Source organism: Paroedura picta, chromosome 2 (assembly GCF_049243985.1).
Source record: "Paroedura picta isolate Pp20150507F chromosome 2, Ppicta_v3.0, whole genome shotgun sequence".
Taxonomy (NCBI): domain Eukaryota; kingdom Metazoa; phylum Chordata; class Lepidosauria; order Squamata; family Gekkonidae; genus Paroedura; species Paroedura picta.
The window spans coordinates 30,813,285-30,828,607 of NC_135370.1; the positions used below are offsets into that span (position 1 = coordinate 30,813,285).

At 44.3% G+C, this 15,323-nt stretch overlaps 1 protein-coding gene across 8 annotated transcripts in view; it reads left to right on the forward strand.

Moving 5' to 3' along the window:
• Positions 1-15,323, forward strand: part of ZNF385B (zinc finger protein 385B) — a 281,902-nt gene that overhangs the window by 206,745 nt on the left and 59,834 nt on the right. For all 8 annotated transcript variants that reach the window (XM_077319563.1, XM_077319559.1, XM_077319561.1 and 5 more), the window contains one exon: positions 6,324-6,434. In XM_077319563.1, coding sequence (XP_077175678.1) covers positions 6,324-6,434 — 111 coding nt within the window. The remainder of the gene's footprint in view (positions 1-6,323; positions 6,435-15,323) is intronic.

Consider the following 15,323-nt stretch of genomic DNA (forward strand, 5'->3'; position numbering starts at 1 on the left):
TGTTTTCTCAGACATCTGTTTAGGTCCTGTAGCATTACAGCTGGAAAATAACATCAGTTACCTAAGTTAGAAATATAACTAGTGGCATCCGTTGCACCTTGAAAGGCAATAGGTGCTAGCCTGCGTACCCGTGTGAGTTTTGTGGAGAGAGATCTAGAGGTTGGGATGGGCAGTGGGGATGTCAGTCATCTGGGGATATCCTGGAATTACAATCTTTAACCTAAAGAGATCAGATCCCCTGGGGCCTGGAAATCTCCTGGCAGCCATTCAGTTCAGTGGGGTTCTGGGCCACATCTTGACTTGGAATCTGTAGGAGGAAGTAGGGAGAGGCAGAAGAGAGCAAATACCTCCACTCCACCAGCACAGTGAGGTCTAAAAGGAGGTTCCCTGCAGATTTCCCCAGTCTCGGCCCTCCTTCCACTCTCCTGACTTACCAGCAGTGACTGGGCCATCCATGGGTAGAAGGAGGAGGGGGAAGCAGAGGAGAGCAAACATCCCACCTCACCAGTGCAACCAGGGCTGAAGGGATGGTGTGCCATGGAATGCCCCAACCTGGGCCTGGCCCTCCTCCCACTTTCCTTCCTTACTAGCAGTGACTGGCCTGGGTTGGGCTGAGGTAAATGGCTCAAGGCCCCAGTGGGTTCTTGGCTGTGGCCCTGACCTGGAAGCAGCAGGAAGAAGGAGGAAGGGGAGGTGGAGGAGGGCAAGGAAGAGCCGCAGTTGGTCCCTAGTTGGGGACTGCCTTTTTCCTATTAGACGAATAGTCCCTGCTCAGGGCTAATCGTCTCTAGGTTTAAGTGGTGCATTGTCTTGGCCACAAACCGGTTTTATTAGGGGGGAGATGATGATGGGATCAGCTTTGGTAACAGGGTTTCCTTTTCTTAGCAAGATTAAGAAACATTTTATGTACCATCTCACCTTTTATCTGTGATAGGACCTGATACTTATCTTTAAACAGCCAGGTAATATTTTATTTCCCTGCCCACAAGCTCTTTAAATTAAGAAGTCCCTGATTTAAATCTCAGAGCAGTCACTGGGAAGAATTTGGCATCAGTATCTTGAGTAATGGATACAAATTATGGTTTATGCCATGACATAAATCAACTAGGAGATTCTCAAAATCTCATACTTCCCCAGCGCCATACAAACCATTCAAATCAGGTACTTCCGGTTTCACATTCAACCAGCGTGTCTGATCTAACCAGGCCTTCGAACCAGGGCAGAGTCTGCATTTACTTTGTTTATTCCATTGTCAATCCTGTTGAATTCAGATCGCTTTGAACTCGAGTCTTCCCCTCCCCCCCTCCCCATTGAAACAGGAAAGTCTTCTGCACGTGGTTATGGAGGCTCAGAAGCTGGGGGGTGGGAGGCAAATGGAGACTCTTTGTTTTCTTGAAGGGGGGGGAGAGGATCAAAGAAGTCAGAGGAGGGAGGAAAAATCCTTTCTTTTCTTGAAGGGGGGGAACGAAGAAGGCACAAAAAAAATCCAAGGCCAACAGAAGTTGAGAGAAATTAGGGGCTTCTCCTTTGAGGCAGGCTTGTCACATGACCACCTGTAGCCAATCACGGGTCCTCTACCACGGAGGAGAGCCCAGATTCAAAACAATGTGATTTTCTGAATATATTCAGGATTAGCAGCAGTCTGAGATATCCCACAATAAAGGTAGGGTCACTCCGGATCAGTCCTTCTTGCTGCAGAAGGAAAATTTAAATCGCCCCAAATACAAACGGAAATTACATTCTGTGTAGAGGGCAGGGACTGAATCGATCTGGGGTTGGAATAAAAGCTCCGTGCAGTTTACACCCAGGATTAAACCTGAATTTCCAATTCTGATTTGCAGAGAAGGCAGTTTACCCATTCAGCTGGGATGTAATGGTGATCTACAGCTTGCAATAAAAATGGAAGTATCTAGTGAGCTTGCAGAACTGGAGAGGCGGAGCCCAAAAATAAAAGAAACTACCGGGCTTGTTCAGCAAACAATGATGTGTTGCTATGTCTTAATCAAGCAATTGTGTGTGAGGTTGAGCTCCTACAACGCAAAATAATATTAAGTTCACATTCCAGCCAAAATGAAGGAGTCTGCAGTCCCATCTGTTTCAATGGGACTTAGTTAGGAGGTGAATTCTCCCACTGAAATCAGTACATGACACTGCCTGATACTGAATCAGAGCATTAGACCAGGGGTAGTCAATCTGTGGTCCTCCAGATGTTCATGGACTACAATTCCCATGAGCCCCTGCCAGGGACTTATGGGAATTGTAGTCCATGAACATCTGGAGGACCACAGGTTGACTACCCCTGCATCAAGGTCTGTATTGTCTCCTCTGACTGGCAGCATCTTACCAGGGTCTAGACCAGGGTTTTTCAACCAGGGTTTCGTGAAACCCTGGGTGTTCTGGATGGCCTTGGAGAGGTTTCCGGAATGGGTGGGAGTTAATGAATTAATTATATATTTTTAAAACTTGTTAAACATATATCGGGTGATATGACCATATATGGTCATGTAGACTGTACCCCTCCCAATGGCCAATGATAGGCCTGGGGTGGTGAGAAGGGGCGGGGCCCCAAGTAGAAAAGTACATAGCTGTGTTTCTCAACTATATTCTGCATGATCGTGGCGCTTCTGGGGTTTCTCAAAGCCCCAGAATGTTTCAGGGTTTCTCAAGAGTAAAAAAGTTGAGGAGGGCTGGTCTAGACAGAGGTCTTTCAAGTCAACTGTTCCTTTTAATTAGAGATGCCGGGGATTGGACCTGAGACTTTCTGTATGCCAAGTAGATGTGCTACCCCATTCAGGTGTCCATGATTCTGGTTGGATTGTGCCCTGTTATTGTTATTACTATTATTGTTACTACTATTGTTAGGTGCTTTCATGGGCTGGGAAAATATCATCTTAACAATGTATTAGTATGAGAAGTATGTTGTCAAACCCTGATGGCTTTCTGGCATCAGTATGTACTGTTGCAAATAAGGCTGGCACCCGAAAAGGTTTTTGAACAGCCTACAATTAAAACAAAGACATTTTAATAACTTTGATCTCAGAAAGAAGTCAAGAAATAGCTTGCTGATCCAGGATAACAGGATATTGCTAGAGAGTTGCATACTGTACATTTTATCATCCCTGGATATCAGTACTGTCTCTTCTGCTTTTCCCAGTGCTGTTTAAAAATTCGTTGTCTGAATGTTCAGTGGAATTGCATCACTTGTTGATTTTGCATGGAAGACCTAGGGGAATATGAGTCAATTTTTCCTAGTGAGAAAGAAGTGTAAACGTGTGTCCACTTACAAATAAATATTCGCACAAAAGATGAATTTTGTAATAAATTGTCTGTGTGTCTTCCGTGACCAAGGAGAAGACCCCTTTCTTAAATGGAGAAATTCATTTTTGTCCTTAACCTATTTTTTTAAAATTATAAATCAAATCAGTTTGGTGTAGTGGGTAGGAGTGCGGACTTCTAATCTGGCATGCCGGGTTCTATTCTGCACTCCCCCACATGCAGCCAGCTAGGTGACCTTGGCCTCACCACAGCACTGATAAAGCTGTTCTGACCGAGCAGGAATCTCAGGGCTCTCTCAGCCTCACCCACCTCACAGGGTGTCTGTTGTGGGGAGAGGAAAGGGAAGGCAACTGTAAGCTGCTTTGAGCCTCCTTCGGGTAGAGAAAAGCGGCATATAAGAACCAACTCTTCTTCTTCTTCTAACTGGAAAGAAAGGAAAATACAACATAGAACTACAATAGTGGCAAGTCTGTATAGAAGGGATCGAAATATCTAAAAACATGTCCATGTGCAGTTGTAGTCTACAAGTGATACCTTGAAATGTTGATAAGGATCTAAATCCCTTAATCCATTGGGTTACCGGAGGTGGCCATTTATCTTTTAGTGTTGTAATAATGGAAGGCTTTTAGTGACAGTAATGGCACCAAGGGTCCATTTTTGTTGACCATCAGCTGCCAAGAGACAGGCAAATGGCTTAAAAGTACATAAGTTTCCTGAAAGAACATTTGAATACAAAATTGATATGAGTGAGTATAATGCCAATAAAGGTCTTATGTATGTATGATCTGAGTAAGTACTTCCTCCCCTAAAGACCAAATAACTGGACAGGCGCAAAGCATATGTTTAATCTTATGCCACAATTACATCAGGTTTTCTGAACCAGGGTTTCAGGAAACCCTGGGGTTACTTGACACCCAAGGAAAGGTTTTCTGAATGGTTGGGAGTTAATTAACTTTTATATTTTTAAAAAAATTGTTAAACATTTATCAGGTGACATAACCCAAATGGCCAGTGATGGGTCTGGAGGGGTTGGGAAGGGAAGGGGCCCCTGGCTGGGTATGTACATAGCTGTGCTTCCCAACCATATTCTGCACCATCGTTTCACTTCTAGGGATTCTCGAGGTCTGAAGAATGTTTCAGGGGTTTCTCAGTGGTAAAAAAGCTGGGAAAGGCTGAATTAGAGAGCTTATTTAATCCTTTACTGAAAAGGTGCTGTAGTGATGTCCAGTATATCCTAATATAATTTGTTGCTGAATAAGTCCCAATAATATTTTTAAAATTTTAAAACTTTTATTTTAGAATATATATAAATGGGGGAAGAATAATGGAGATGTATAAAATTACAAATGGATTAAAGGAAGACAGACAGAACATTTTCTTAGACATGAGGGTTGCCCAGTCAAACTGATGGTAATAGATATAGAACAAGTAAAATGAGATCAAAGAATCATAGAGTTGGAAGGGTCCTCCAAGGTAATCAACCCATTGCTGAATGCCATTAACTTACCGTATTCATTATTAGATTTGTTGGGAGTTTCAAACAGGTTTAAGAAAAAGGATTATAGATATTGGTGAAGGACATGTCTATTAGCATACGGCTATGTCAGATGGCTCTTGTGGCGCAGAGTGGTAAGGCAGCAGAAATGTTCTCTGAAGCTGTCTGTCCATGAGGCTGGGAGTTCAATCCCAGCAGCCGGCTCAAGGTTGACCCAGCCTTCCATCCTTCTGAGGTCGGTAAAATGAGTACCCAGCTTGCTGGGGGGTAAACGGTAATGACTGGGGAAGGCACTGGCAAACCACCTCATATTGAGTCTGCCATGAAAACTAGAGGGCGTCACCCCAAGGGTCAGACATGACCCGGTTATTGCACAGGGGATACCTTTACCTATGTCAGATGCATAGCATGTTAAGAAACACGTTAAAAACACCCCAGTAAACTCCTGAGGTGGTTTTAGTTCTTTGTTTCTAGGGTGAAGAATAAAACTGAGGAGAAAGCTATTCCTTGTAAAAGTCTGATTTGGATGGCACCTTAGTTATTTAGTCTCATAAACATTCCGCCAAAGCAGCAAAGTTTGGCCTCCATGGAGTTTTCATCGTCTTGCATAAGTGTATTAGTACAGAGTCACTTGGCAGCAGTCTTTTCGGTGGCTGAAGAAAAGAACTGATCCATCATTTTTATAATATTTGGTCTTTTTCAAATGTCCTGCCAGGTCCCCCCGGATCACCAGGAGGGGATGGATTAGTAAGATTGTGAGATCATGGCTGGGAAACCCCTGGAGATGTGGGGATGGTACTTGGGGAGGAGAAGGAACTGAAGGAAGTGTGCCACAGATGGCACCCTCCAAAGCATCCATTTTCTCTAAGGAACTAATCCCTGTACTGGAGATGAACCATAATTCCAGGGGATACCACCTGTAGGCTGACACTCCTATGTAGAGTGTAGAGTCCACCCCCCAGGCTTTTTCAACCTTTTGACAGTGGAGGAACTCCTGAAATATTTTTCAGGTTTTGAGGAATCCCGGAAGTGGTGACATGCCTCTTCAGAGAAGTGGATGCAGAAGTAAAATGTGGGAGTCAGCCTATCAATCCATTGATCATTTACCATTTTTCCATTGTGGAGAAAGAGACTAGGCCTGTAGGGCTACAGGGGGAGTGGGCTCCAGTGATGTCAGCGGCTATCAGAACTTCTGGGAAAGGCCTTGTAACCCCTGGAGATCTCTCGCATAACCCTAGGATTCCTCAGCTCCCTGGTTGGGAATCCCTGCTCCAAAGCATCCATTTTCTCCAGGGGAACTGATCAGTGTATCCTTGAGATGATCTGTAGTTCCAGGGCACCTGCAGGTTCCACCTGGTGGCTGGTGGACCTATCTGCCATCCTCAGTGCTAATTAATTATTTTAAGAGTCGGTTTGTTTCTTTTAGGAGAATTGAAATGTTGTTCATCCCTTCCTAAAACACAAGAAAACAAATGTCATTTTGCACTTGTCTTTCCTTCATTTTGAATTCCTATGCAATAACCATTTGAATGGTTTATTATTTGTTCTCCAGATGGATCCAGTGCAGAAAGCGGTTATAAACCACACATTTGGCGTGTCGCTTCCCCCAAAGAAGAAACTCGTCATTTCTTGCAACGTTTGTCAACTTCGCTTCAACTCTGATGTGAGTACTTTCTGCCTCTTCTCCCTGGGTATCCTTTTTGTCTGACTGTGTTAACAAGGTAAAATATGTATCTGTATTGATTTATATCCTTAACGCTATTTCGCTCCCTTATATATTTGGGAAACAGCCTCCTGGGAGGAGACTGTCCGGGGCCCTGTCCGTCCAGGTCCACCCTGATTGGCCCTCCTCTTCCAGCTCCCACCCTCCCTCCTTGCCTGCTAGAAACCTTGTGGCTGCGGCCTCCATTGTCGCCCACAAGGAGAGAGACAGTGACAGGGATTTGCGGCCTGCAGGTACACTTCTGCTGGGAGGGAGCCAGGGGGGGAGGGAGTTTGGAGCCTCCCTGCGGACCGCAAAACCCTATCACTGCCGGCGGGGGGGGGGGGGGGCTTTCTATTCCCTTTAGCCCACTTTGCGGCCCAAAGGGAGCTGCGGCCACCTTCTCACACCCTCCTGCCTGCCGCCCCTTTCAAAGCCCATTTTTAAAATGGGCTTTGATACTAGTGTATATATATTGTAAAACAATACATTGTTGTTGTTAGCAGGTACAAACACTGCGACCACCATAAAGTATGTTTTGGACAGCTCAGACAGCCTTCTGTTTATCTGCTGACTGACACGGTGGTTTTAAACTAGTGAAACGTGGAACAATTGCTATCATTTTTGCATACAGTAATAACAAGGGTTACAAGATGTTGTTACCATTGATCGTTTTGTCTCCTGTCCTTTCCCCAATTGTGTTCCCATTTCCTCCCCCCAACACCTGATTTGTTGTGTTCTTTTTTTGTTTTGCTTTCATGTGGAATAGAAGCACAGTATCTATGCTGTGTGGACAGCCCTTGCACTATTAGTTTGCCGTAAACTCAGGGCATGGAGTGTTTTGTCACATGTTGTCCAGCCTCCAAGCTGCTTGCCACTGTCACTGTTGATTTTTAAATGACATTGGTGCTGTTACTCATGGAGTCATTGAATTGGAAGGGATCTCCAGGGTCATCTAGTCCAACCCCCTGCAGGATGCGGGAAATTCAGAACTGCCTGTCCACCCACAGTGACCCCAATTCCATGCTCAGATGATGCCCCCTAGGTAAAGCAGTACCATCGCCTCGCACTATCTGGACATTATAGTTCTTTCGATTCAGCTCCAAATCCCATTTAACTTTTTAGCTACCGAGTCACATTGCTGACCCATGTTCAGTGTATGTTCTACTATGACTGCAAGTTCCTTTTCATACTACTGCCAAGATAAGTCTCTCCCATCCTATAACGAAGTATCTGATTTTTCCTACCTAAATGCAGAACTTTATATTTATCTCTATTGAAATTCATTTTTTTTTTAGCCCAGTTTTCCAGCCTGTCAATTCTCCACTGAGAATTGGCACTATTTCTACCTTTAGATGGTATTCGTGTTGTCATGGTGTAATAGCACTAATTGGATAAAAAGAAATGGAGATGTGCTTGCGCTGAATAGCAGGGAAAGAGGATTTGTGACCATTATGGAAGAGAAGCCCGTTTGTGGCTGGGGAGATCTGGAAGATCAATTATTTTATAATATCCATCATCATGGAGATCTTTCGTTGTAATTCCATAACCAATGAGTGCTAGCACTTCTGGAACAGAAATGACTTGATTGTAGAAAATGACCCCAGCCAGCCTTCACTTCACCAGATGCCACTTACACTACCCTGTTAAATTTTACATTCACTGACTAGTACTATGTAAAATTTTACGCTGTTTCAGTTAGGTAATATTTGCTTCATTCATTCATTCATTCATTTATATCCCGCCACTTCCATACAATGGCTTGTGGTGGGACACAAAGTTCCCATTAAAAACCCCATTAAAAGGACATACCAGTACAATACAGAATAAACATAGCAAACGAGGCAACAAATAAGTCTATCCCCATGCCCAAAAGACTGATACACTCACTATCAGGGAGGGAGAGGGGGCCTAACTGGCAACAACCCAGGTGCCAGTTTTGAAAGATCTACAAAAGAAAATAAACCATTTATATTTATTTGGAGAGCCTCTTGTGGCGCAGAGTGGTAAGGCAGCAGACATGCAGTCTGAAAGCTCTGCCCATGAGGCTGGGAATTCAATCCCAGCAGCCGGCTCAAGGTTGACTCAACCTTCCATCCTTCCGAGGTTAGTAAAATGAGTACCCAGCTTGCACTGGCACTGGCAAACCACCCCGTATTGGGTCTGCCATGAAAATGCTAGAGGACTTCACCCCAAGCGTCAGACATGACCCAGTGCTTGCACAGGGGATACCTTTACCTTTATCTATATTTATTTGGATCAGGGATATGGGTACATCACTCAAATCCTTTTGGTATATTTTAGGTCAATAAAAATATATTTATTTATTATTTGGATTTCTATGACGGTCCTTCCCGGCAAGCCAGCTCGGGGCAGTTAACAACATGGTAATTAATAACAATAAAGAGGAAACTTGGTCTGGTCTTAATTTGAGTTTGGAATGCCCAGGAGCAGCCTGTGAATATAAAAATTCATAATGAACTGGAAAGGACCAGAGACTGCATGCACAGTATATTTCCCTCACCTTGTGTTGATGTCGCTCTGCCCCAAACATCCACACTTTTGGCCACAGTGAGCTTTTCATGTGTAGACTTGTGTAAGCTGTCAGTGTTCCCACTATGAGCTTTGTAAAAAGCAAGGTCCCAGATGCATAAGTCACTCTACAGACTTTGAAGTGAATACATGGGACACTGTCACCCACAGGTATAATCCTGCCATACTGTATGTGCTTTTGAAGCCTGGTGCAGCCATCCTGAAATCCCATTGATCAATCCCCCATGCTTGAGCGAAGGAGTAGATCAGAAATGTGGCTTCTAGGCCGACTAAGAACTTCAAGGCAGGACTTCTAGGACCTGGTCTTGATGGTCATTGTAATATTTCTGTTTTTTTAATTTTATTTTGGAGGTAAGTTCCAAAAAGACTTCGCCAGATCAGTCAAAGAACTTGAGAACAAACAGGGCAAAAATTATAATTAGGATTCCTTTTCAGTAGAAATTCTAGGGTTACATCCACACATCTTTCAGAGAGCCAGCTTGGTGTAGTGGCTAGGAGTGCGGACTTCTAATCTGGTGAGCCGGGTTTGATTCCCTGCTCCTTCCCCAGATGCAGCCAGCTGGGTGACCTTGGGCTCCCCACAGCACTGATAAAGCTGTTCTGACCGAGCAGTAATATCAGGGCTCTCTCAGCCTCACCCACCCCACAGGGTGTCTGTTGTGGGGAGAGGAAAGGCAAATGTAAGCTGCTTTGAGACTCCTTCGGGTAGAGGAAAGCGGCATATAAGAACCAACTCTTCTTCTTCTACTGCCGTAGCATTACATGTGTAATCATTCACAACTGGATTTTCATGTGTGGACAAGACCTTCCAGGAGAGTACATTTCTGTCATAGTGTAGTAGCCAGGGTTGTGGAGATGCAGCCCAGCTGTTTTCTTTGACTATCTAAATGCAATGATTAAAGTATTTCATCAAAAAAAATCCCATGATGGTGAACTTTCACTTCCTGCCCATTACTTCAGTTTTCAACAGTTTTCTGAAGCATCTTCTGCTTTGTCTAACACGGTTCAGATCAAACAGCCGAATCTGCTCAGAATGCCCTTTCCATAAACCCCGCATAAATAAAATGGATACATATTATAAATATGATTAAGATTTCTCTTAGCGTTAACCTCAAGGCAACTAATTACCTTGTGCAATTCATCTAATCATGATTATGCCCACTGAAGACGGTCATTAATGCTGCTAAACTGCCATTAACAGAGATCTGAAATATTACATAAAAGCAAGTATGCAACTCTTCTAAATCAGATTAAAGCACTGACAGGCCCTGTTTATGTGTTTAACTATCTGTCCTTCCTACAGATTGCTCTGCAGTAGTATTTGTAATCTCCCAAGAACCTTGCAAGAAACTTGCCTGAGGCGCTCAAGCAGTTTCGGAATTTCACAGTGTTCAAAAATCGATTTAATCACCACTTCTAGCCATTAGGGACAAAGGTTCAAAACAGTCAGCATCCAGGGCCTCAACGAGGTCACTGGCAAGGCATGAGAAGTCCAGTCAGGTAGCTGCTGTTCGGTCCACAGCTAGCATACTAAGGTAGGCAGACGTAAGAGTGTCATTTGCCCAGTTTTGGTGGGCAGACCCTCACTGGGGCACCCCCATTGCTTGACGGTGCTCAAACCAGTAGTGGGAGAAAATGGGTTGGGGAGGATATACTCACTGACGCATTGATGTCACTTCCAGCTAAAACCCAGAAGCAACTTCACCAACATGCTCGAGATGGGCAAACCCTAGCACAGACTTTCTCAACCAGCGTTTTGGATGGGCAATAGGGATGCGAGTGTCCTGCACAGTGCAGGGGGCTGGACTAGACGACCCATGAGCTCCCTTCCAACTCTTATTAATCTATGAATCTATGAAATTAAAAAATTACATTAAAAATTCCCTCCGACCTATTCGGGAAATGCTTCCAGGACTGTCGAGAAACCGCAGTGTTTCATAAAACCTTGGTTGAGAAAGCCAGTTCTACCATACTGACAGCTCAAAAACACACCACGTTAGACATTCTACGACCTTTGAAGCTGTTGTTTTCCTTTGAGATAACTGGTGCTCAGGATTCCTATCAAACTGGTATTGCAGCTTTGGGGGAAGAAGAATTCAAGCCCTTCTTTCTTGCCTTGTTTTCCTGATGTGGAATAGCCACACGAAGCTACTACTTGACTTGATAGGACAGGTATTCGGGCTACCAAGGAAAATGATCAGTATAAAGGAGCTACAAGCTGTTCTGAAGGTGCAGCTGTAGCACAGCTGGTTTGTTTCTTGCACTTGACAGGTTAATGGAAGAAAAAAGCCCCTCAGTTTCAGATGTCTGGAGGATGGCTGCTAAGAATCCAAGGCTCCTTGGGGATGGTGGGCTACCTCAAGGTTGGAGGCCTTATTTATCCCTGAAGTTCCTTCTTTGATGGTGGGCTCCAGCAAGAAAAGCTGCCTACCAAAATGTTTCGGGAAGCACAAAGCTAAAACGCCCACTGAAGTCTGCCAGGAGACTTCAAGACAGCTTACTGGCATCGTACGGTTAATACGAGAGTTAATTCGATAATTCTGTTGAAACAAGGTATTCTAAGGTGTGGATGAACAAAGGCATCTTTGTTCTTTGGTTTAAAAAAAACAAACACAGTGTTGCCACTGCCCTAACCAAGCGAGGCTGATCTTATTAGATCTCAGAAGCTAAGCAGGGTCAGCTGTGGCTAATGTTTGGATGGGAGACCAAGTAATACCAGTATCACGGTGCAGAGGTCAGCGATGGCAAACCACCCCTGAATGTCTCTTGCCTTGAAATCCTTACGGGGTCACCATAAGCCACCATAAGCCATGAGTTGATGGAAAAGACAACAACAAAACATATGCATTCATTCAATACAGAGCTGATTCAAGCTGTCCTTCTTTCCATTTAATTGTTCCTTAGGTCTTCTCGTAGAAACACCAAATTCTTGTTAATCCATCAATACTTAGTTTGAATTCAGCTTCTTCTTTCTTACTTATATTTTGATTACTAGGCCGGTGCCAGTGATGAAAGAGCGCTGGTTCTGGTTGAGGCCAATTTCACTTCTTAAGAGCTGTCCTGTTTTCAGGTTTTCCTGCCTTGAATGAACTAACCGCCCATCATCCTGTTTTCAAGAGACTGCTAATAAATCTCCAATTCGAAGAGATTAGGATTAGGCATTTGTAATCTGCTGTTCCAAAACAACTATCAGCACCCCTGTTGCTGACCTCTCCTTTTCCCTTGAAGAATTTGTAAGCAAGTTTCTTTACCAATACTGACACGTAGTATACATGTAACTGCCATTAAGTTACAACCAATTTGAGGTCACCCAAGCAGGGGGCTTCAGGGCAACTGAGAAGCAGATTTTTTTTTGCCATTCCCGCTCTGAAGTATCTAATTTAGTGGTTCTTCCTTCCCCTTTCCTCTTCAGAGCTCCTCTGATCAATAGATCTTATTTGTTTGTTTATTACTTGCCACTGCCAGCAAGCTGGCTTGCAGCGAGTTACAAAGATAAAACTCCCACAATAAAATGACTGAACAATACCCCTTAAAATCCTTCCCTCCTGAGCAATGAAATATTAGTCCTAATCCACCTCCCCACTCAACAGCCTCCCAATAGTGCCCCAGGGAAGATGTTCATGGGGAGCCTGTTGTCATGGTTAAGCTGGGGAAGGGCCTCTGATCTCAACTGCTCTGGCCTCAACCAAACGCCTGTTGAAAGAGCTCCGTCTTGCAGGCCCTGCGGAGCTGTGAAAGGTCCAGCAGGGCCCTCAGCTCTTCTGGGAGCTCATTCTGCCAGGCCGGGGCCAGGACCAAAAAGGCCCTGGCCGAGGCCATACATACCTTCCGTGAACCAGGCAACACCAACAGATTAGCACCTGCAGAGTGCAAGGCCCTGCGGGGGGGCATAAGGCGATAGGCGGTCCCTCAGATTTGTAGGGCCCAGGCCGCAGGTGGCCTTAAGCCATTCTAGTGAGTTGCAATGGCTAGAATGGTACTGATTTAATTTCTAAAGGAAAATATGATAGGAATCTAGTCACCAATAAGATAGTATTTGGATCACTGTCTCCCATTAGCTAGGGCAGGGGTAGTCAAACTGCAGCCCTCCAGATGTCCATGGACTGCAATTCCCAGAAGCCCCTGCCAGCAAATGCTGGCAGGGGCTTCTGGGAATTGTAGTTCATGGACATCTGGAGGGCCACAGTTTGACTACCCCTGAGCTAGGGAATAACATTGTTGAATGATATAATCATGATAAAACAGTTAAAACCCAGTGATTCCTAAAAGCAGGAGGAGCATTCCAGTATTTTGAGTTTTACCTTGACCACAGGGACGATGATCTGAATATGGAATAATACAAAACCTCCCATGAAATACTTCAGAGGGAGTAGCGCTAAGACAATCTAGAGCCCTGGCGTAATGAAGAATTGTTAAATATCCCCCATAGGAAGGCAAGGAAGAGCCAGCATGATATAGTGGTTAAGAGCGGCAGCTTCTAATCTGGCAAGCTGAGTCTGATTCCCCACTCCTGCACATGCAGCCAGCTGGGTTACCTTGGGCTCGTCACAGTCCTGATAGTTCTGTTCTCACAGAGCAATCCTGCCAGAGCTCTCTCAGCTTCACCTGCTTTGCAGGGTGTCCTTTGTGCGGAGAGAAAGAGAAAGAAAGCCACTTTGACACTCCTTCAGGCAGTGAAAAGCAGGGTTTCATGTATCGTTGACTAGTTTTAATGTAAACCGCCCTGAGCCTTCGGGGAGGGCGGTATATAAATCTAAATAAATAAATAAATAAAAATAAATAAAAATTAACTCTTCTTCTGAGGTGGTAATGGTCTCCTATCCAAGATCTGACAAGGTTGGGCTATACCATGCCACCTTCCTTCCGTGATGAGAACATCAACTATGAGTGTCCAAACTACGCAGCCAGTAAGGGTGTAATAAACCATCTTCTCCACCAAAATACCATGGATCAATATATTAAGTGTGGTAGCTGATTTTATCACTATTATTATTAATAGTTAAGGAAGAAGCTTGGCACATCGGTATTCTCCTCTTCAAAATTACCCAAGTGTCAAGTGAGAATTAGCACATTATTATTAAGAGTTATTATTGTGAGTGTTCCAGGGAGAAAGGTAGAACATTTAGTTCGTCCAGAGTCATTTCTGGAGTGCAAGGTACCGAGAAGGGCAAACCCTGCTGCTGTTTTTTAGGGAATATCCTGGGAGCTGACCAAGCACCATGAGATCCAGCATGCTCTGCAAGAGCAGCCTGGTGCCCATGGAGTGCCACCTGGATCGCAAGCCGCCACTTTCAGAATGACAAATGGATTTTAACAGAACAACTGAAAACACCTCCAGAGAAACCAAATTGTTAATTTCTCTCATTGTGTGGTTACGCTTTGCCATCCACTCCTTTCAAACTGTTACAAATCAGAAAATGAAATCTGGCGTTTAACTAAAGACCACAACGCTGGGGGAAATGCACAGGCTGCACCTTCGGTTGATAGTAATTTTCAGGAATTTTTCTGTGCTTCCTGCATGAAAGAATCTGCTACATTTGAAGCTAACTAGTATGTAAACAATACTCCCTATTCACTGACATTTCCCATAACTGTGCATTGTACGTCCTGAGGCTTCTCTGCCTTCGGCACCCTCCATTTGTTCCTTACTTTTATAAAGTGTTTACAACCTTGCTCGTACTACAGTAGCTAAGGCTATCCGTTACAGTTGATTGGATTGATTCTGTGTCGCTTACCATTTAAATAAGTCTTTAGTCCTTGGGGAAACAGATCCGGGCACCATGGTATCTGTGTCTGTGTATATACCATCTGCAGTTCTGAAACCCCGGAATGGCCGCTAATTTGGTTTCACGAGGCAGTCTGAGGGATCGTTTGCTGGATTGAGTATGCAGACCAGGCTTCCCAAGCCTTTTTGAGCCTGCGGGCCCCTTTGGAATTCTACTATAACATGGATGCCACAGAGGGTGGAACCAGCCCTACAATGGGTGCCACAGTTTCCTTTCAGTCACACGGTGAAGATAATAATAATACAAAAATAATTTTTAAAATTAATTTTTACATTATTTTTAGCCCACCCTTCCAAATCATTCAGGGTGGGTAACAGCAATAAAACTGACAGACTTGAAAGTTAAAACATTTCAATTCTTACAACAACAACAACAACAACACTCCTGATGAAATTCCCCAAAAGGGGAGTCCTTTGAGAGGAGCTGATCTTCTGAGTCTCCTTGCTTTAGGATGCTTAGGGCTGATCCTGCGTTGAGCAGGGGGTTGGACTAGATGGCCTGTATGGCCCCT